Genomic DNA, 24,275 nt, shown 5'->3' with positions numbered 1-24,275 from the left:
AACCCCGTTGGGGGAGAAATTTCGTTTGCACTTCGGTGTATCTTGGTGATGTTCAATCACTTTGCAATTTGATTGCACTTGGTACTACCACTTTATTATAAGCCCGATTTTGGATAAACTTGAGAAGAAAGTCGAAAAAAGTAAAAATTTGTTCATCTATTGCTCGATTTTTTAAATTTTCTATGAGAATCAAAAACATAAAAAAACTAGCTCAAGATGTGTGAAACTATCATATAGTATGAAATTATTATTTTCTGTTAACGATAACTCAGGATAAATTAAATCAGTAGGATTGAAAATGAAAAGAATGGGCATGGTTGGGTTACGAAAAGTTAGGGGAAAGTAGCTGCAGAAGCAGTGAAAATATCTGGCTGAAAGAAAAGCTAGGAAAAGCAGTGTTATGTTGAATAAAACCACAGCCGGGGGAAAAGCCACAACCGTGCTTGGACGAAAAAAGCTATTTAACCTTCCCATGCCGTTCGGGTCAATATGACCCGAAGCGCACATTTAAAATCTTTTTATCATCATTCCAATATACTGAAGAACTTGGAATTTTGACAGACCAAGTATGTTCTATGAAAATAATGATCAAATTAACGTCAAAAAATTGAAATTTGAGTTTTGAAAATTGGTTCTTTGGGAAATGAAATACAGCTAAGCAAAGCAAAAATTGGATATCGTTTTTTTAAAGTTAGATTTTTTTCTACCGGAAGATCTGAGATAGCGGTCAAAACTTTCATTGGACCCCAACATATCTATACACTGTCGGATAGATGGATTCTTGACGATTTCAAACATTAATGAAACACTTAAATACAGAAAAGCTGTCAAAAGTTATGAGCATTTTAAAAATATAATTGATTTTTCGGACTTTTTACTTTCTGAACCAGTTTCTGATAACTTGGTAATACATATCGACTTTATTTTAAAATTTTGAGTAATAAGAACAAATTACCTACACAATGAATATAATATCATCAAAATCGGTTAACATTTACAGCCAGGAGAACGAAATCAAACTACAACTCAAATTTCCCCGAAACGGATATTTTGCGAACGGCATGGGAAGGTTAAGAGAGAATAAGATGTGAGAAAAGCGCGTGGGAGGTGGAAGTGGTAATTTTTTTTCGCAAAATGCCTTCCTGGGTATCAAAAATGAGTGTGAATAAAAAATTGAAAAAAGTTCAGATGATCTGTGGTTTTGATTTGAGGCGATTTAAGTGTTTTAAAAAGAGTTCAACGATGGCTTTTCGTGGTGGGGTAGGTCTCAAATAGCGAAGAAATAAAGAGAGTGAATAAGATAAGTTGAGGTGTATGAGGGAAATTCTCAGAAAAGAGAAAAAAGCATAGGGGTCTTCTTTGAAACAAGGGTAGGGGAAAAGTTCATATAACGCCCCATGTGGCTAATACGCGCCACCCTTGTTTTGAAGAATCTGTAACATTTTAAGCCTGCAAAATATTACCAATTGGGTTTAAATGCTGTGATTGGTCATGGCAAGTATGAATTTTTCCTTAAAATGCCCCTGTGTCGTAATAATTTCACAATTTAAGTTTTTCTTCATTTCGATCTAAATTTCAAAACACTTTCAATAAGGTGTCACCAAGCAGAGAAAAACGAATAAGACAATATTTTCTGACACATCGATAGAGGAGAATCTAAACTATGATTTTATGCTAAAAAATCATACTGAACTCGCTATGGTATGCTTTTTATGGGTATGTTCTATCACGGCCCATGCGCTCGTTATAACGCGCCAATCGAAGTAGGCTGAAAATAGCATTTATTTTTCAAAAAGGCCAATTTTTATTGAAAATGAACGAAAAGACTAAAACCATATTTTGAGCGTGAATTCAGCCCAAAAAATGTACTTTTATTTTTTTTTTAAATTTCGATTAGTCCATTTTGATTTTCTTTTCATTCAAAGTGTCTGTAAGTATTGGTGTGTTTTCGGTCTTCGGCTGCTTTCGGGTGTGTTCGGCTGCTAGGCGCGTATTGAATACACAGCGGCGCGTATTTGCAACACAGTTTTGTTCTGTGGCTTTGAATATGGTTTTAAAAAATCAAGTTTTTGAAGCAACTATAGCAATTTGAGTAATAAAAAATCATAGGCATTTGTAGAAAACACTTTTCTTCAACAATTTCACCCATTTTTAACACAATTTGTACGTGGAATGCATAGAAAATCAACGATTCGCTTAGGTGGCGCATAATAAGGCATGTTCCCCTATAGTATAGGGGCAGGAGTGAAAAGAAGAAAAAAAATTCATGAGTGGGTGGTGTGGTGTGAGTTTCGTTTAAAATGCTAGACGGATTTGTACTTGGAGTTCAGTATCGGCTGTAAGTTTTGGGTTAGGATCCCATCCAACTAGCCGATGGGTAAGATGTTTGTCTCAGATGATCGCATAAATTGGAACGTTCAATCAGCTGTCAGCTGGCCAGGTATATACACGGATGCCGGAATACCTGTAGTAAAGATATAACATTTAAAATGTTATAAATTTTTAACCGGTTGTGTAACTGATCGATTCGTTCTCCCAAAATATACTTTCATGTACACGTAATACATTCACTTCATAACAGTTCACACGAAATCATGGTGTCGGGTATAGTGTATGCTGCATTTTAGGTTTGATTATTGATAGGTGTTATCCAAAAATGCATGAGCACTTACTTTGATAAAACTGCGGTGAATCCGTGCACCCATGATGGATTATCTACATACATACATACATACAGCTCAAGATGTGTGAAACTATGTCATCATCATTTTGTAATCATTAAAAGATACCTATGTAACAGCATATTAAAATAAAAAAAAAATCAATATTCAACTGTTGCTTCTAACCCTGCTGTTGCATGATGCCCCTTTTGACGATATTTATCGTGCCTTGTAAGTGATCCTGTTAAGATACAAAGTGAAAAGACACTAAATGAAAAAAAACCTTATTTGCAATTTTTATCTTTTTCAAAGAATATATGTAAATGATTAGATTATACAAAGTAAGAATTTTTTAAAGATGGGGTATCAAAGTTATGTTTAGCATTTAGAATGAAAAATAAATACTCATAAATTTAACATTGCTAGAACAAAACTTTGTGTCGAAACTCAGGCATGAAAAACATTCTTCAAGTAAACGTATTGATAAACAATGTCCAAGATATGTTTCTTCTCTAAACACTTGAAGTTAGGACCAGGCTTGTAATTGGTCACCATCGTTTGAATTTTTCCGGAGACAACCACCACACATCGTTCGTGACAATCGTGGAGAGCGCAATCGTTTGATCGGAGAGCAAAAAAATGTCAAACGAAATTTTGATCTTTTTTGTGGTTAGTCGTTTGACTGTCATCCCTCTTGCGTAGATAATCGAGATAATCATTCCACATTGTTCGACCAACACATCCAAACATCACCCGGCGCTGCAGAGTGACGAATTTTTTTTTCAACAGGAGGGAGTGAATAGAAAAGATTGCATTTGCTTATTGAGTCTGTAAGTTCTGCTGCGTGAAAGAGATAGGCGATGTCGTAAACTGTCGGGAATGATGGTCGTTTGACCATCAAATTATCCCTCTCGTGTACCAAGACACGAAATTTCGTTCGACAATCACACAAAGAAGAATGAATGTCGTTTCGTTTGATGGTAGTCGACTGTTCGGCAAGTTTTCGGTCGCATTCGTTTGATGGCACGAACAATGATACTGATAAAAGCAGGCTGTGCGACTGTCAGAGAAAATGTCGATGGTTTACAAGTCTGGTTAGGACCTGAAAAACTTCCCCATTGTTTGCCAGCATTCCAACTTCAGCTGAAAGTTGTTTCCACCACTCAGTTCATCAAACCTAAGTTCATTGAAACCGAAAACTGTCCCTCCTTTTTGCGTTGGAATGGTCGAACAAATCTTTCCTCTCATATTGTCAACGATGTGGTATGGTCGGAAAAACTTTGACTTCTGCTTTGATTGGCATCAAGAACATCGTCGATGATTGTCTTTGGATTGTTGGATGACACAACATCACACCGGCTGCTGTCCGTCTACCGGTTCTGGTTCTGGGGAAAAGTTTTACGCCCACAAAACATGAGCTTTGAAACGGTCTTTTGGGGATCATTTTACGATGTTACGACAGTGATAAGTTGGGTCACACTGATGTTAAATTGATTGTTGTGGGAAATGACTGATAATGATTAGAAAACTTTTTCTGTTCAGTGAAAAGATGTTTGGACATAACTACAAAATACAAGCGCGGTTCGAGCTAATTCAGATAAACTTTTTAAAACTTTAATCTGGTTTATGGCGTTAATAGACTTCCAAGTCCAGTCAACTTCAAAACTCCCCAAAGCTATAAAAAAGCTCACGGTACCTGGTGGTGAATGAAATTCAGCTTTCTTAGCTTCAAAGAAACTCGGACTGAAGGTTTGGAAAAAGCAGATCAAAACACAGAACGAGAACGGATCAACCGGTGTACAGGTGCGTCTGTTTCTGTATGTGTGTTGAGGAGCATTCCTACGAAGATTCCTCACCGGTCCAATTCCAGCCGAAACTACCAGCGGTGGCTTTCTTGTGGAGCTTAGCCCTCAGGAATTTTTCAAATTTGGTGCTGATTTTCTGACTGAAAGTACATTTTAGAAACTTTATTCTTAAGAGTTAAGTGAATATCAATAGAATATCGTCAAGTTTCGTAGAAAGCTTCTCAAAATAAAGTGAAAAACGTGATTTAAAATTGTCAAAAAACTTAGTTGGAAGCTGCTGCCATGATTTGAGTGATCGTTATTCAAGTGTCTGACTCCTCGTCGAAGAAGTTGGTAGTTGTGAGCAAAACAAAAAAAGTGTTGCATACCTGTTGAGCCAACAGTAACCGGGTGTGTTTATTGATGTGTTTACCGAGTGTGGGTTCATTGCATAAGACCAAAACATACCGAGAGAAAAAAACGTGACTCGATCAGTTGTTTCTGTTTGTTTACATTTGAAAGCATTCGTTAGGGTTCGATTACTTCTTTTTCGTAGCATAAAAAAGATCGCCAAAAAATTCTACCATTAACAATTATTAGAGACACGTGTTCATGAAATACGAAATAAGCTACCATAGCGATTCGGAGAAGATGGGAAGCCGTGCGCAGTCTGTGATCTGTGACAAGGTGCTAGCCGGATTACCCCAGTTGCTGGATGATTTGCAGCGTCTGTCTGAGGAACAGGAAACGGCCGATGTGGTTTTCATTCTAGGAACGGCCGAAGAACGCATCTATGCCCACCGAATCATACTGATGGCGAGGTAAGTGTGGTGACATTCCTCTGTGACTATCACGTGTTTGACTTCTTAACGGCTTATGAGTTTTTGTTAACACCTTGCGAACTTAATACTGTGTTCGCTTCATTTAGAACCATAACCACAGAGAACCAGGCGCGTTTCTATGGGAGGGGGGGGGGGTGGGGGCGATTGGGGTGCTTTAAACAGATAAAATAGCTACTTAATTTATCGATCAAAAGTTTGGGCTCACCCCTCAGTATGGTGAATCGGCAAAAAGTTTGGGATCATGCAGAACATTCGATTTAATTTCGTGCGTATCTCTGTCATCAAACAACGTATCGCTAATCTGATAAGTTATATTTAATGCTCATGAGTTGTTTTCGCTTTTTGGATATTTAGTGAAAATGTTTTTTCAGACTAATTTCGTTAAAACTTTAGCTATAGTTTGATCATTTTTTGATGATGTTCACCAAATAGCCGGTTTATTCAATGAATACCCGCAAACTTGTTTCAACCATAACTTTATTATCTTACGTTATTGCAGACCGGTTTGGCTCCATGTTTGATGGATCAACATATTTCGATCCTTTTTAAAAGTAAAAAGACTTGAGCCTTAAGAGCCTTTGGGGCCATTCTACCACGTGGACAGAAAATGAGGTTTTTACCCCTCTCCGTGCACAAGTTTGGACATTTGGCAACCATTTGATATAAAACGATTCTTCATAATTCAAACTATCTTTGGTAATTTTTTAGATAATTAGAATATTAATTAACATATTTTTACGTCTGAAAAAAAAAACAAAATTTAGATAAATATATGGAAAATGGTCAAACACATCAAATTAAAAAAGTGTTTTCTCGAAATAAGTTTCTTTTTGTTAATAAAACATTTATTTTTCTTTCCAAGGCTTATTTACTGTGATATTTAACGTCTTTTATTAGCATTTATGCACTTATGCCCCTTTGGGGCCTCATGTATTTTGAGCCTGTTGAAACTTACGGTTTTCCTTGGTAGCAGCAACTTTTGCTGCCACGAGCAGAACCAAAACAGTTTGTTTTGGTTCCGCATGCTTTGAGTCAAATGCAATTGAAATTCCCGTTTAGGGAATATAAGATGTGGAAGTGACAATTAGCTATCGCTAATTAATATAGTTGTAATCTAATGACCTCATAGACGAAACATGAATAAAGATAACTCTATTCCACCACTGAAACCTGCGTTTTTCAACAGAGCCGTTATCACAATTAAACAATTTGAATAATGATTAATAGTTTTTATAAAAAAAATTCATTGTTTAATTTAAAACTTTCAAAATTAATTAATTAAGTAAGAAATGGTTATGATAAAGTTGTTTTGAGACCAAATTATGATTAAAATTATAAGAATAAATTTCAGTTATGAGGATTTTATGCTACTAAAAAATACATTAAAAATGTGAAACTTAGATTATTTGTTGCAGTTATGCTTCAAATTCTATACAAAGCACGAAAAAATAGTGTTTTAACCTGCTCTGATTAGTACTTTTGCTTTGCAATTCTATCATCACTTTTAAAATATTACTCACTATGGAATTTACTTTTGAACACATTTACAGCTTATTGAAGATTATTCGTTTCGTTTCGTTTCACCGAATTCCTGAAAAGGGCCAAAAGTCGGTATTCGACCGTTCGCACTATCCGGTACATCTCTAATGATATCTACATATTCAATTTTCGAAAAATACTAAAAATGCTACTTCTGAAACTAGATAAAATCTAAAATCGAGTTTAGAAATTTATTTCCAAAATCAATTTTTTTTTGTGATGGTCCCACAGGCTCATTTGGGTCCTTCCTCCACCCCATACGCAAATATTTAGAAGTGGGAGGGACAGTTTATCCTTAGGATAATATATATTGTTTACTTTATTTTATCAATTTCTGTACGACTTATTCGTCTTACTCCCGCGTATGTCCATCACCGTACAATTTCTATCTGGTGCTTCATCAGATCTTCATCACTATTGTATTATCCTTTTTAGGATTAGTCCTTTTCTCAAATTATCTGTTTCACGTAATTTATTGCCAACTTAAAAGTGTTTAAGTTTGGACTGTCTTTGATGCTTTGCGGTAGGTTGCTATACATTTTCAGTCCGTTATAGAACACAGAACGTTTGGTCATCTCTTTTTTCGTGTTTGGTAATCTGAAATCGTGTGCTCTTCTTGTATTGTATCCGTGTATATCAATTCCGTACTGCAGACCGTCTGATAGATAAGCTGGAAGCAACCCTTTAATCATTTTGTAGATAAAAATCAAACTGTTATACGCAATCCTCTGCTGACAACCATTGCAGCATATCAAGCATTAAAGCACTAGAAGTATATCTGTTGCATCGTATAACTACTCGCATTATTTTGTTTTGTATTCTTTGCAGCCGCTTTGTTTGTGTTTCTGATGCATGAAGCAATATCGTAGCACAATAATCAAAGTGTGGCATAATAACAGATTTCACGTAAGTTATTTTTGACCAAAAAGTCATATATCTATTTATTCGACAAAGTACACCATATTTAATGGCAATTTTCTTTATGATGTAGTCGATGTGAGCTATGAAATTTAGTTTTTCGTCGACTTGTATTCCTAGGTATTTAACCTGACGTACTTTTTCGACGACACAACCATCAATAAACAATTCTGGGCAAACTCCAATCTGTCGATTTCCAATCATCCAGTTGGTCTTATTTAAGTTAAGGCACAGTTTTCTATGCTTCAAAAACTCTGCAATGTTTTTCAAATCTGAATTTGCCTCTGACATCACGAGATCCAAGTCTTTACCACTCCAGTAGGAAACGGAATCATCTGCGAACAGTTTAAGGCTGCCATGGCGTAAGCACTTTTTCATGTCATTTATGTAGAGTATAAATAACAAGGGACCCAATACACTTCCTTGGGGAACCCCTAGACTGTTTTCTCTGTATTGAGAGTAAGATGAACCATATTTTGTTCGTTGCATTCTGCTATTCAAGTAATTTTTAAACCAGTTTAAAACCGTACCATTTATACCATATTTCATCAGCACTTTTAGGAGTTTTAATCGATCAATTGTCTCGAATGCTCTTTTGAAGTCTAGAAACACAGCAACTGTGTATTTACCGTCTTCAATATTAATTTTCCAATTACGAAGTAGTAGGTTTACAGCAGATTCAGTAGAATGCTGCTTCCTAAATCCTGACTGCTCAGCAATCAAAATGTCTTCACGCTCAATAAAGCGTAAGAATTGCTTTTTGACTGCTAATTCTAGGACCTTTTCTTGGATTTCCAACATGTTTATAGGTCGATATGATGAAACCTCTCGTGCATTCTTCTGTTTTTTCAATAGGAATCACTGTTGAACATTTCAAGGTATCAGGTATTTACTATCCCTGTTCGAAGACTTGTGTTTATGACATCTCTCAATGGAATTGCTAGTACAGGTAATGATGTCAGTGCTGCACAAGAAAACCAGACAGATGTTGAGCTCTGACAAAAACCATAAATTTTTTTCGATTTTTTTGACGTTTTCAGACTTAACTCTTCATCATCGTAGTTTTTAGTGATGGTCCCACAGGCCCATTTGGGTCCTTCCTCCACCCCATACGCATCTTTTGAAGAAGGAGGGACAGTTTATCCTTAGGATAATATGTATTGTTTACTTATGTTGTCAATTTCTGTACGACTTGTTCGTCTTACTCCCGCGTATGTCCATCACCGTACAAATTTCTATCTGATGTTCCGTCAGATCTTCATCACTATTGTATGATCCTTTTTAGGATTAGTCCTTGTTTCAAATTGTATGTTTTATGTAATTTATTGTCAGCTTCTTAAAAATATTTAAGTTTGAACTGTCTTTGATGCTCCGTGGTAGGCTGTTATACAGTTTCAGTCCATTGTAGAACACAGATCGTTTGGTCATCTCTTTTTTTGTATTTGGTAGTCTGAAATCTCGGGCTCTCCTTGTATTGTATCCGTGTATGTCAACTCCGTACTGCAGACCGTCCAATAAATAGGATGGTAACATTCCTTTTTTTCATTTTGTAGATAAAAATCATACTGTTGTAAGCAATCCTCTGCTTTACTGACATCCATTGCAACATATCAAGCATAAGAGCACTAGGAGTATATCTGTTGCATCGTGTTACCACTCGCATGATCTTGTTTTGTATTCTTGGCAGCCGCTTTGTCTGCGTGTCCGATGCATGAAGCAATATTGTAGCGCAATAATCAAAGTGTGGCATAAAAACAGATTTCACGTAGATAATTTTTGACCAGAAAGTCATATATCTGCTTATCCGACAAAGTATTCCATATTTCATGGCAATCTTCTTAATAGTGTAGTCAATGTGAGCTATAAAATTTAACTTTTCATCTATCTGTACTCCTAAGTATTTAACTTGATGTACTCTTTCGATTGCACAACCATCAATCAACAAGTTTGAACACTCTCCAATTTTGCGGTTGCCAATGATCATCCAGTTGGTTTTATTGAGATTCAGACACAACTTTCTCTGTTTTAGGAAATCTGCAATATTTTTCAAATCAGCATTTGCTTTTTGAATAACAAGCTCTAAGTCATTTCCACTCCAGTAGGAGACTGAATCATCCGCAAATAGCTTAAGACGACCGTACTGTAGGCATTGTTTCATGTCGTTGATGTACAGTATAAATAACAATGGACCCAAGACACTTCCTTGTGGGACACCTAAGTTATTTTCTCTGTATTGCGAGTAAGATGAACCAAATTTTGTTCTTTGCATTCTGTTATCTAAATAATTCTTAAACCAGTTAAGAACCGTATCATTGATACCAACTCTCACTAGTACATCTATCAGCAATAACCGATCAATCGTTTCAAATGCTCTCTTAAAATCCAAAAACACAGCAATTGTGTAGCTACCGTTTTCAATATTGATCTTCCAGTTTCGAAGTATCAAATTTACAGCAGCTTCTGTTGAATGTTGTTTCCTAAATCCAGACTGCTCTGCAATAAGTATTTCTTGGGACTAAATAAAGTTTAAAAACTGTTTTTTTACTGCTAATTCTAGCACTTTTTCTTGGATTTCCAACATATTTATTGGACGGAATAACGTTTCCTCTCGTGCATTTTTCTGTTTTTCTATAGGCACTACAGTTGAACACTTCCACGTATCAGGTACTATCCCTGTTTGAAGACTTGTGTTTATAGCATCTCGTAACGGACTCGCTAGTACAGATAAAGAATCTTTAAAAACTCTTAGAGAAACATTTTCGATACCCGCCGTTGGTTTCATATTGTTCACTATTTCAAAGAACTCTTGGCTATTTATTGGTTCAAAAGTGCGAAAATCTCCGCCATTGTAGGTTAGCTGATTTAAGCAGCCACTAAAGCTTGCTGGAATACTGTCATGAATTTCCATGACACTATCGATAAAGAAGTCATTAAACTTCTTTGCAATTTTAGATTCATCTATAATTTCAACACCGCTAAACGAGATCGAGTCAGATTTGGCGCCACTCGGATTCGTTAGTCGTTTTATCGACTTCCATAATAACTTTCCATTATTTTTGTTTCTCTCTAGCTCTTCTTGAATAGATTGGTTTTTCGCTTCTTTTTTTTTACGCGAGTATTCGTTTCTTACAACTTTATAATTACGCCAACTTCTTTCGCATTTAGTTCTTAAAAACTGTTTATAAAGCTTATCTCTTCGTTTTTTTATCTCACTAAGACTACTAGAATACCAATTAGTACCCGAACCAGTACCATTTAGTACCGATGTTTGGCGAACACTTTTCCGCTTTACTAGTGCATTAACACTATTTTTTAACAATAAATCGAAACGTCTTACCAGCTCATTAAAGTCTGCGCATCTCAGGGTTGGCAAACCTGCCTCAAGAAGTTGACGTAATTTGTTGCTTTTATACTGACTCCAGTCATTAACTATTTGATGTGTTTCGGGTATGACAGCTTCAGGTCCTAACCCCGCAAATATTTTTATTGACTCATGGTCTGATACGCGATAATCTGGAATGATAGTCGCTTCAGCTCTGTCCACATTTGTGAAAACCAAGTCTATTCTAGTACTGCTGGAAACCGTTATATGGGTGTCTGCAGTGACAATTTGTCGAAAACCATATGCCTCCATAACACGTTTCAAGTCTCGGCACTCTGCTTCTTTATTGAAATTTATATTAAAATCGCCACAAAAAATGTTATCGATTTCTTCTTCAACTGTTTCCTTAAGCCAATGATTCTCAAGAATATCCAGGAAGCGAAGATTACTTGCGCTCGGTGAATGGTAAATTCCTCCAACGACTATTCGTTTCTTTCCATCATTCAGTTTTGCTGCCAGAATCCAATTCATTTCTACGTTAGCATTAAGCAAAATGACGATTTTGTAAATGTTCCGAACAAACATTGAGACTCCTCCAGTATGCCTTGAATGAGAGAAACAATGTATCGTTGTGTAACCACTTATGTTCAAAAAATTTGAATTTGAGTCTTCAGTCAAGTGAGTTTCAACTAAAACTGCAACAGCTGGTTTCAGATCCTGGATCAATATGCAAATTTCTTCAAAATTACTTGTCAACCCACACACATTAAGATACACAATATCAGATTTTGATTGCTATTTACCGTAGTCTATGAATTTTTTAGCTTTTGAAACTTTGCGTTTGTAAATCTCGCAATCATAACTCCAAGCTGGATGACCAATATCTACTATTTTCTCCAATTCAGGTGTAATTGTGCTATTGAAGTTGACACAATTTACACATTTCTCAAACTGAGAATTGCATTCATTAATTTCGTGGCCTTCGCCACACTTAGCACAACAGATTGATTCTTTACAATATTCAGCTTTATGGCCATATCTCCAGCAATTAGGTATAACATCTTAGAACGCTAATGGCCTCATAAATTTTACAACGCTCCCATCCTACATTAACTTTCCCACGTTTTATTAATGTAGTGAATGTTTGCGAATCAACTTCTAAGGTAGCAATCATTGGATTGTACGTCCATTTCTTATTTTTTTCTATCTTGACCACCGTAATGACAGAGTCTAACAAATTATTCTGCTTTTTCAATAACTTTACAAAATCGTTTTCATCAAAATCATCTGATTCTTCAAATCCCACAATTTTAACTTTGGGTTTGGCCGGTTGCTTAATTTCTACAGAATATTTTTTACCTAAAACTTTTGTAGAATGAGCCATAAAACTTTGTGCTTTTTCTTTCGTACTACATCGCACCAAAACTTCCCCTGATGATTCAATGTAGCGAACTGATGTTACTCCCATTGAAATCGGATCGAAATTTGATTTCAAATCTTTACGTGTGATACTCATATCCTGCTCAATATTTGGTTTGAAACGAACTGTTTCCTCCAATTTAGCTAATGAAAAATTTCTGGTTTTGCTTTTAATTTGCTCGTCAATTTTAACCGGAGTATCACTTTTTACCGTTAGATTTCTAACGTTTGATAACACGACATTCTGCGCAGCTGCAGTCTTCACTACTTTAGAATATGTCATAGTTGGTGTTTTTTCGTTGTCGTTTAACTTACGTTTTTTTTGAATTCGAACGCAAATGATACCTAACAGCTTCATCACTACGATTTATATCGGATTGCTTAGACGTCCTTAACTCTTCTCTAACAATATCCTGAATTTGTTTTTTCAAATCGGAAAGAACGAAATTTTGATTTTTAATTTTATCGACTTTATCGCTTAAATTTTTGATCATCATCATTAAATTATCAAAATTTTTATCCAAACCAGGATTTTCTACACAATCATCGCAAACGGAAACAGCATTTTTATTTTTTCGAAACAAATCAATATTTTGACACACCGCGTGCGGTAAACAGCTGATGTGAAAAGCTCTGTTGCAATTACCAAAACAGAGAACAAGATCATCTGGCGAAGTAACTCTCCCACAGCATCGAGAGCATAACGCGGAACTCATTCTCGCACTCTCGCATTCATCCATGTCACGCACACACCACACGAAACGGCTTAGCCGCTTCTTCACACAACCCGTCGGCAGTCAGCAGCGTTCGTTTTTTTTTTCAGACGTATACAGGACAATACAAAAAACAACAACAACAACACAGAAATGATACTTATCGACGGTTCAAAATGGAACAATATAATATTGTTATCCTCTCGGAAATAGTTCTCCGCTATGATAACTCGATGTCATCCGATGGCAGCAGGTAGCATTGAGGATTATCACTGCACAGAAAACTATTTAGCACACAAAATAACTTTATTTCACATGAAAAAAACTAAATTAATTGGCACGAAAAAACGAACAAACATCACTTCATCACTTTCTAAGCCGAGGTGTTTATAAATATAAGATCGTTTATCGGTGCACTAGTAGCAAGAGGAGCTTGATACCACCTTTTTAAATAAACTTTTTTTTTTGGTTCTGTCCCATCTGAACTGTTTGAAAAAAAAATTCCTCAGGGGCGGTTGTTCATTCCGAAACAGGTATGAACGCTGCCATTAAAACGAGTTCATATACGTGGTGCCTGCAAGGAAAATCAAGCAGTTTTCTTTCAAGCAGAAGTTCTGAAATGGGCAATGAAATTGCAACTTATTTATTATTTGCTTCATGCAATCTGCTCCAGTCACCACGACAGTCAATTTTTCTATTTTTTTCCTTCTATACGAAAGTTGCTTTGAGTTCTAAAACCACGAAGCACCGAGCGAATTTTCCGGTTAGACGACGGTTTGTAGGACTTATGTACATATGGTGTGGAACCGCTGATGATGGGTTTATTAACTCCATAATAGATTTTTTTTTCAGAAAAGTTGCCTAGCAGTACACCATCAATGGCCCTTATTCTGCGCCGCGCGTGACGTGATGATTGTCACCTCACCTCGGAGTCACCGTGAGATTTGTCACCTTATTCCAGGAGTCGATCTGGGTAAAGTGACAGAGGTTCATTCTAGGTGAGCGACCGAATGAACACATCTGTCAAAATGGCAGAATTCGGGTTGGTGCTGTTTTGATTTTGCTCTTGCTTCGGATTTTTCGAATTAAGTTTTTGTATAACTGGTTGGAATTTCGGTTCGAAAATGGCCATCATCGGATTTTACGGTCACAGCAAGCTGCTCAAGGACGATAAACGGACGATTTATGCGACGTAAGTTGAAATTTCGCTCATCAAAACTGGGGTTGGATCTGGGTCATAGTGCCGAAAAAAAACAACAGCAGATGCCGACGGCTGCTGCTCCAAAAAAAAATGTTTGCTAAACATTTTCCTTTTTTCCAAACATTTATCAGGTAAGTAAAATATATAGTTTGTGTTTTGTACATGAAACTGTTCGATCAGAATGGTTTTCGTAAATTTTGACCATTCAAGATTAGATAAGTTTTATTTTTCGTTTTCAGTATAAGTGCTGCTGATAGTTCTAGGGTGAAATTCCATTTATTCTGAAGTGAAATTTAAAAAAAGATGGAAAAAGTGTACCCGGTGGAGCAAGTGTCAAGGAACCAAACCAGGAATACATCCCGGGGGAGCAAACTGTCTTTTGTGTTCAAAGACGGCAGCAACTGAATTTGCATCTTTAAAAATTAATTAAAGTTTTAGAATGTGACAAAAAGTGCAAATAAAATAAAAGATTATTATACATATTTTACCACTTTTACAATCAGAAAACTAATTCCAACAAACTAAATTTTGCATTTATATTAGGATATCAAATTTAAATGTTTGCATTCAGTATTCAAATATGAATGATGGATTTTAGGTAACAAGGTTTTTTTTTATTAAATTACATAAATAATAAATTTAATAAATTGGTTTCATTATTTCCAAAACTACAATTCTTTAGTGTAATTAACTATTCAGAGCCTAACATTCCGCTTTACATAAATTTAATGCTCAATTTCTATCCCGTCACCACCTGAAAAGGTACCGACAATTGTCACCTAAAATCGTCACCCGAATGCGACGATTCTCACCCACGGTGACTACGAGAATAGGGTAAGAACTCACAAAGTTCATCCGAAGTGACGTTCCTCACCTAAACCGACTGCTGGAATAGAGTGACATGGGTGACTCTACTATCGTCACGTCACTCGAGGCGCAGAATAAGGGCCAATAACATTTTTAATGTTTAAATAAATAACATACTTTCTTCGGCCAATTCGTTGTACGTAAAAATTCACATTCTTTGGTGGTCTTGGTTTTCAAAAAGTATAATGCAAAGTACACTTTCTGGACGGTTTAAATAAAAAGCTATCGCTAAAATAAAATAATTTATTAGAAAAAACCATTCTGAAAAACCTGTGAAAAAAATCGATTTTTTTTTAATTTTTCACGTAAAGTTTGTAACCTAAACAAAATAAAAAAAAATATAAAACTCATATGTTTACTGTAATTTCTATGAACCAAAATTATCTAAGTACAAAATTTTAAAAGAACGGATTGACCCAGTGCGACTTCTAAACACCATTTTTTCGAGTCGCCGCCATATAAAAGATTGTTTCTTATACCCTAAGCTACCATTTGGAGGTTGAGCCCCCAGAATTTCAGACAAAAACCAATTTGGGCCACCCTAGTGGTCACCTCAATCAGTTTAGTACATTAATTCGAAAATCAGATAATTTTACTGCATCAGCAATTGCTTTACGAGTAAATTCAATGTCAGCTTTCCAATTCATTTTCATTAGCTATTCAAACTTTCATATTATAATAAGAGATCTGTTTAATGAGAATATTTTTAACAGAATTTGAAATCAGAATGACCTATTTAATTTTTAAGATAAAAAATTTATATCCAGGGATTAAATTCATATTAATATTAATATTCAGGATTAAACTAATATTCAAGAATCGAAATTTAGAATCCTAGCAATTCTGAATTTCAATGTATTCAGAATGAGATATGCTAGGATTCTGAATGTCGATTCTTTTTTTTCGTCAACTTCCAGATGCAAATCTTTCCAAACCCAGAAGCGAGGCGAAATCTGTCGAGTTCCGGGTTGTTCGGTGCTTCCCTCCGCACCCGGAACTCCATCACTCATCCGTTTGCCCCACATCGAAGCGGACATCTTCCGGCAGTTTATACTCTACGTCTACACGGCAAAGGTTAGATTGCTGATAATAGAGCTGAATGAAAGGATTTAATTTGCAAAGTCTATATTTTAGATAATGCTTCAAGATTCTAAAGTGTTCGAAATGATGATTCTGGCCCAGGATTTGGGTGTCGATGAACTAAAAATTGCATGCGAAGAACACATCAAAACCACGATGTCCGTTGCAAATGCCTGCACGTTTCTGGCGGCTGTAATGGAGATTCAGGAGAAAGCTTCAGGTGAGTTCTCTTTCTGATTTATCACTATTGTATTTAATAAAAAGTTAATGTTTAAATAAGTAATTCATCATATCATTAAAACTTAGACACGGTTTATTGTTTCCAGTCATATGTGAAACGGCGCTAGCGTTTTACATTAGTAGCGACACCTTGTGTACAGTAGCACAACAACTTCTAAAAACATGGTCGTTTTCCATAAAATTATCTACTGGTGATACTTCTAGTCACCACTAGGATTATATTACATACACAAACCTTTTATAGCAAAATGCTTTGGTGTCTTGATGGGGTTTCGCATGTTCGTATAAAACACCCTCGCCATAACAGGCGAGATGAACATTTTCGCCGCTGTCATTTCTATCGTTTGACATTTCGGTCGCTCCTAAAAATTGTTTGTGTTCCTATCGCGTCTTTTCAACTCGGTGAAATTCGAAACGTTTTGTACAATTTTCCAACTTTTGATCGCGAATTTCGTCCTCCAAGATGTCATTCAAGGGTTCCAAAGTGCAAAAGGTGATGGTTCAACCCATCAACCTGATCTTCCGTTACCTGCAGAACCGATCCAGGGTGCAGGTTTGGCTGTACGAAAACACTCATCTCCGGATAGAAGGGCATATTGGTAAGCGGCATTTTGTTTTGTTTGATTCTCGTGATTTAACCTCAAAAAAGTCTTATCCGATGAGCGGTTCTTTAATAAATTATTTGATCTTTGTTTCAGTTGGATTCGATGAGTACATGAATCTGGTTCTGGACGAGGGCGAGGAGTACAACATCAAGAAACAGACCCGCCGGCCACTCGGAAGGATTATGCTGAAGGGCGACAACATTACCTTGATTCAGAACGTTCAAACGAACTAAAGTGTTGGATACAAATTCAACACTTGATAAATTCATGGCTTCACGGAATCCGATGAGCAGACTCTTTAATTTAATATTCTTACTCCTAGTTGTAGTATTTCTCGCGACGGGTGGTGAGAAGGAAATTTTGCTTTGAATTTCTTTGTAACATAAGTTTAATAAATAGAACAGTGAACTGAACTTACGAAAATTTCAGCTGTTTTTTTTCTTTTTTGCGAAGTACCTTACCATCATATTTACGGATACAATCCTTAGACACAAATTTTCTTGAATAAATGAAACATGAAACAAAAAGTACTGGTAGAATAAAACATATATAGAAGGTAGTTTAAAAAAAACAAACCCCTTTATTCAGCAGAAAAGGATTGGGTAAAGCCTTTACAAAACCCAAGATTATTTTATGGAAAATTTCTCGGTTGCTTTAAGTTTTGATTTACCTGTATGAATGAGATAAAATATTCATATCTTATTATTTTCTGAATTCAGTATCCTAGAATAAATGCGATTTATTTAGTTATTTTTTGTCAGTTTTTAGTTAAAATATTAATTTACAATGAAATATTGCATACACAAAGGCGCTAATATTAACTGTTATACAAAGTGAGCATTAGCGCAGGCTTTTTCTTACAGCAACCTTCTCGCAATTTTCGAAAAGCGTAAAGGCTCTTACTTTATACCTGCTAAAATTTTGTAATTTATTAACTTAAACGTAGCCTAACAGTTAATAATTCAACTAAAAGCTTAACTGAATCCAACTACCCTCAACGGTATTTCATCGAAAAAAGATAAAATCCACAGTGAAACTTGAAATTGAAATTGTTCCCAAGGATTGACAGGGTATAAAATAAATTTAACGAAAACGTAAGAACAATAAACCCAAGTTACATCCTGATCTCCATTAGACTCTTTGAAAAAAAAAAAATCAAACGCCATCAACATGATTTATATAAAATTGAGATTACAGTTGCAGACTTACCATTCGACAAGATATTTTTTGTCATTTTACCGGAACATTGAAACTCTTATGAAGACATCGAGGCTGCACTAGTCGATTCATACCGTCAGACTTGCAAATAAATCGAATTTTGATCACGATATGCACTAAGTTTGGTCTGATTGATAAAAAATGTTTTAAAAAAACTGCTTCCACTGGGTAATTTGTTCTAATTATTAGAGCCTACTTTCAGGCGCTTTCTTCGCAGTATTCAACGAGTATGACTGGTCCTTTAAACACGGTGTGTTTCGTAGAAGGACTTAAAGAAAAAAAAAATACAGTAACGCTAATTTTAGCATGGGTAGAAAGTAGAGCTTCTTCCGGTTCATTTTCACCGAAAATTAAAATATTTATTCGGTGACCCCCCATACAAATTTTTTTTTGAAAATTTTGTTTTTGAAATCTTCAAAAAATAAATATATTTTTAGTGTTTTATAACTTCAGAGGAGCTAATTCTCTTAGTTTTAACTTTTAATACCTTTAAATTGAACTCAACAATGTCATTAGAAACTTTGAAAAATTTTCAAAATTTTTTAAACTAGTTACAGAGCTGTTTAACATAAAAAAAGTTTAAAAAGTATCTTCGTATCCTAAAAAAAAAAAAATTAAAATTGGCCAGCAAATCCTGTCAGTAGTCTGAGAGGGTCAAATTATCTGAAATTAATAGAATTATCTAGAATAATATGAATCCATTTGAATCCATAATTTTTAGATTTTTTGATTGTGGCAACATTGGAGGAAATTTTATTAAAACAAAAAGCTCAATGATTAAGAAAATTAGTAAACACTAGGAACCGCTATAACTTTTTTATGATAACTCTTATCGTAATGCAATCAGGAGTAGAAACGTTTGCCTTAATTTAATTACGATAATGAATATTTGAACATCATCTTTGATGAGAAATCCGTTTTTATACTTCTTCTGAGTTAAATGTCTCAAAATTCCAATAGCACTTCAGACTCATTGTTAATCGCTACAGCAGTTCAATCTAGCTTCAATTTTGCTTGTTTCTGTCTTTTGATACAATTATCATTATAAGCCTGGAGTTTGCTTTAACCTTTTTATTTTTATTATTTTCTAGCCCAAGTTTTGTAACCCTGCTGCACTCTGTGATTCTTCCATTTTATTCAAAGAGCTAGCATTACTGTTAAGATTAAATAATCTTAGCTTCCACGATTTCCAACCCACTATATTATTTAAATCATCTCTTAAATTCATTGTTTTAAATAAAATTTTACAGTTTTTTAGAAATAAATTTATTTAATGGATGAATTTAGTCTAAAACTGTGATAAATTTGGAATTTTTTCTAAAGAAAATTCATTTCAATCTTTTTGTCGATCTTACATGTACAAAAATTATCAGTATTGTTGGCAAAAGTGAATTGCAGATTACCGATAGCAAACTAGCCTGCAGCGCGTCAGATTCATCATATTTTGTTCATCCCTTACTTATTTTAATTATTCTACTGCACACTGAAGGTCTCTTTATAATTAAATATAACCATAATAAAGCATTTATGTTACAGTAAAACAATCATAACTTCTACAATTGCATACCAACTATGGCAAAAAGTATAGAAATCATTGATTTGAATAAACCATAGAAATCCATAAAAACAAAAAAAAACGCATAAATCAGGTCCAAAACCGTCGATAAATTAGAAATTTCTCTAGAAAAAAAATCGTTTTTCATCGTTTTGTTGATCATGAATATGAAAATGTCAGCAGTACTTCAATTCTTAAGCAAAAATGAAGTTCAAATGGTTAAAAGAAAATTTATTCATCATCAATATGAGAAAAAGAAATTTAAAATAGATGTTATGTAGCGGAAGATAAGCAGATTTCAGTGCAAGTACCTACTTTAACTTTAAACAAAATTTCATTGAAAACTGGTCTTCTTAGATATGTTTAAATCTAATATTTATCTTTAAATTTATTTAAAAAATGCCGTAAACGAGTGACATCATCAAAAATTAATTTTTTGTTTTCAAAAGTGCGTACCCATATTCATCAGAGCCTGCAAATATTGTGGAAATATTGCAAAGAACAATTTTGAATAAAAAATAAAAGATTTTTAGTATTTTGTTGGAAACCAATCAAATGGTGTTGGACTGTTCTTATTCATGTATCATAACATTTTTTTAACCAGAATTAGTTCTCCAAGATACACATATATAAATATAAATTCATGTTACATTTGGATAACACCAATAATAACAAGGATATTCCAAATAATAAAATTTAAAATAAAATGTTCATATAAAAATAAGTTTTTCAGGAAGTCCAAATCACTTATCTTTCCAGGCGTTGACATTTTTTATTGTTTCAGAATGACAAAATATTTCAGCTAAAATAAAAAATAAGTTTTCCATGAAAAAAGTTACTATAGTCCTATTTGCCGCTGGTAGTGTTCGTGATTTTTTGCTGGTTGTTTCACCAACACTTTTCAGTTTTGGGACAATTAACCTCAAAAACGACCATGTGTGTCGACCGGCTGCCCGTTTTTTGTACTGAGAGTTTTTGAGGTTAATTGTCCCGTCTCATCTGCACACGCTCAGCAAGTGTGCGTAAGAAATGTCAAAAACAACTCTATTCAATTGCACTGGAATAAATTTACAGGTAATAATTTCTAAATATGGACAACAAATCTTCAAAAAAAAAAACAAAACGTATGAGGACTCACCGACCAAATATTTTAATTTTGCCTGAAAATGATTCAGATAAGGCTAAATTTTTCATTTCTGAAAAAAATAGAGTTACTGTATTTTTTCTTTTAAACATCTTCCATAAAAGCACCGTGTAAAATTTTCATTTGCAGACTTCTTGAATAGACCGATTGGAATCTGAACGGTAAATTCAACAAGATATATGTGTTCTTGTCACTAAGTAAAATCAAATGCATTTGTTACAGGCTGACTGGATACGATTTTTAACAAATTCGCACCCTGCAACAAAGAACGTTACGTAGAAATACACTGGTGCGGGTATGTTGAGAAACGTTCGTCGCCAAGAATGGAGCATAGAAATAGCGCCTTAAAGTATGCAGTTTTTAGAATTCTTTTTTCGGACACTTATAAATTGTGAAATGAGAACTGACTATTGCGTATTCAGAGAAAAATTGGATTCACGCAACGGTAGTACAACAACAACAATCGGAAATTGGGTTAGCAAGTTTGAACTCAACGGAACGGTTAACAGATGCAATAGGGAAAAAATCTTTTAAAAATTTTCCGAAACAGAGCGGAAGTGAATCGTTCAACAACAACAACAACGATTGCTCCATCGGAAAATTCATTTTCATAAGCAGTACCGTCAAACGGGGCATCATGCAACAGCGGGGTTCGATGCAACATTTATATAACACTACATTGAATCAATTTTTAATTTAATGTATTGTAATAAAGTTATCTTTTAATGATAACAAAATGATGATGACATAATTTCTCGTATTTTAAGCTAGTTGTCTTAAGTTTTTTATTTTTATGTAAAATTTGAAAAATCGAGCAATAAATGTACAAATTTTAACATTTTTTGATGCCGAAAAAAACTTTGCCCAGTATGACTGATCGGCTTGATAAAATTACCTACAAACTTTTTACAGATTTCCTCATGTTATACCAACATTGTTGGTGTAAAAATATTTTTCGAACAATCACCCAATTTTTTTAAATGAATATTTTTAAAATTCAGTTAGGTGTCTGGGGTTAAATGCAACAAAATGCAAATCAAAGAAATACCTTGTAAATCTCGTTTCCATGTGCTGGAATATGAATGTTTTGCATCACGCGTTTGTAAACATTTAAATTTCATTCATCCAAACATTTATTTTTATGATTTCAGCTTGTAGATTTTTTCGTAGTATTATTTAACCCCTAAATGTATGCAGCATCCTTATTTTCAGAAAAAATGTGAAAATTTGTTTTTACAGACCCAAAAACTACTGCAATCGGTGTTGTCATGCGTAATGGTCTTTAAGGCATCGCAAATATATTAAAAACTATGAATTTTCGTACGTGTTCATAAGATTTTTCATTAAAAACAAAGTTTGTTGCAAGTTACCCCATTTTCTAAGGAGTGTGAAAATCGCATGTTTTTAGAAAATTAAAAATAACTGAAGAGACCAATAATTTTTTTAATTACGCCAATTTGATGTCCCAGCATCCTTAAAACTTTTGATGCATAAAGGATACGATTTACTGTGAACATAAGTTTTTTAGAAGCCATTTTAGTTGAAAATTGTTGCATGTTACCCCAGTTGACTGTAGTCAATGAAATTCCCGAATGCACAGATGTCGATCACATTTGATTCCATTTTATTATTTTTATATTTTTTACTTCCGTTGTATGTTGTTCGGTAGAAATTAAGTAGCCAAATGTTTTCAAATTGTTTGTTTGATTAAATAAATGTTTCTAAAATATCAATGGTTTTCTTTAAATGAGATATTGTAACTAATAAAAATCCCGTCAAGCTAGCTCAGTAGCAAGAAACTCCTCGAACTGGGTCTCAGAGTCGGCTTACTACTGGGTAATCGGAGGACCTACGCGAACAAACTTTACACAAAATACTATCACAATTCTTTCACATAAATTAATACAAAAAGCTGAACTTTACTAGGGAAAAACTTTATTAAATTAATTGCAAAAGAACTAGACTTTAAACTTGCAAATTTTATTTTTAGCGATTTGTGTTTGATTCTAGTGTGGGTGTGGGTGTGGGAACAGAATTCTTAGGTAACGTACCGGTACTATTACACGGTGTGCCAAAATACGTTATTAAAAATAAAAAATGACCACCAAAACGGCACTTGACATTCGAAAGATACATGACGAACAATAGCAGAAATGAAAAGTTTGAAATAATGATTAAACATATTGATCGATTTAAACATGGAAATGAATGGTTCTAGTTGAGTGTGTAAAAGGCCTTTTAGAAACGGTTAGAAAAGAGAAAGAGAGGAGGAAAGACAAATGTGCGTGAAGCATCAGTTCAGTAACGAATTTTGGCAGTAACGGAAGTTTTCCAATTGTTTATCCGGAAGATTCCTTAGAAGAATCCGACAATACAGTATTCAGGCATCTATCCTGAAAATTTGGAAATGTTTCATCGGGCTTTTTTGAAATTAGAGCAATTTTAAATTTTGAGTCAATTTGCATTAGATTTCCAATGGGGTTTTTCGAAGTTATGTTCTATGACCATGGATTTTCCTGACTACACATATTTTATGATAATCACCCAGTTCAACGACTTTATAGAAAATTTCATGCCCGACAACTTTGTGGAAGACTGGAAAAAGATTTGAGTTGATCCTGAAAAGTTATTGGAAATTTTCTAAAACTTTATTAGACTGATTGAAATTTTTCCATGTTTCTTAAGTTTTTTATCAATTCCGCTTCACTAAAAAGCGAATATCTTTCCAGGCGTAGTTTGAATCGTTTTTGGGTCTTCGATAAAGTTGTTTGAAATTGAATTTTCAACACAAATGTGTATGTAAAACTAAATCTATGGGTAATAGTCATCATACGTGCTCACAGCTCTTTGAAACCAACTGCTCCTGTATCTGCCCAGAATGTGTTCGAAATGAAAGTTGACAACAATTTAAGCGTGAGGAAAACCCTTAGTATTACACGAAACTTCCGTAAAATGGTTATAAAATTTAAGCCTAATCTTAAAGAAAAGTTAGGCTCATATAACCGAAGTTTGGTGCTATGGGAGAAAACGAAAGCGTCAAAGAAGCACCTATAGTATACTGCGTCGATGTAAAAGAAATTATTCAAAAGATTCGAGACACGTGAAATATGACTTATGAAGAACTAATTTTTAAATTTGGAATGGACGGTGGAGGTGGTTCTTTTCAAA

General features: G+C 34.6%; 2 protein-coding genes across 2 annotated transcripts in view; both read left to right on the top strand.

Moving 5' to 3' along the window:
- Positions 1 to 4,548: 4,548 nt before the first annotated feature.
- Positions 4,549 to 24,275, top strand: part of LOC129747833 (serine-enriched protein) — a 38,629-nt gene continuing 18,902 nt past the window's right edge. The window contains exons 1-4 of the mRNA XM_055742193.1: positions 4,549 to 4,855; positions 5,001 to 5,265; positions 16,183 to 16,339; positions 16,400 to 16,565. Of these exons, the coding sequence (XP_055598168.1) occupies positions 5,057 to 5,265; positions 16,183 to 16,339; positions 16,400 to 16,565 (532 nt within the window). The 5' untranslated portion in view covers positions 4,549 to 4,855; positions 5,001 to 5,056. The remainder of the gene's footprint in view (positions 4,856 to 5,000; positions 5,266 to 16,182; positions 16,340 to 16,399; positions 16,566 to 24,275) is intronic.
- LOC129747834 (probable small nuclear ribonucleoprotein E) lies at positions 16,941 to 17,618 on the top strand. The gene is made up of 2 exons (XM_055742194.1): positions 16,941 to 17,184; positions 17,284 to 17,618. Exons 1-2 carry the CDS (start codon positions 17,049 to 17,051, stop codon positions 17,421 to 17,423), a joined length of 276 nt encoding a protein of 91 aa, XP_055598169.1. The 5' UTR covers positions 16,941 to 17,048; the 3' UTR covers positions 17,424 to 17,618.

This window comes from Uranotaenia lowii, chromosome 2 (genome assembly GCF_029784155.1).
Source record: "Uranotaenia lowii strain MFRU-FL chromosome 2, ASM2978415v1, whole genome shotgun sequence".
Lineage (NCBI taxonomy): Eukaryota > Metazoa > Arthropoda > Insecta > Diptera > Culicidae > Uranotaenia > Uranotaenia lowii.
Note: the sequence above shows the minus strand (reverse complement) of the source record. Positions and strands in the feature narration are given on the sequence as shown.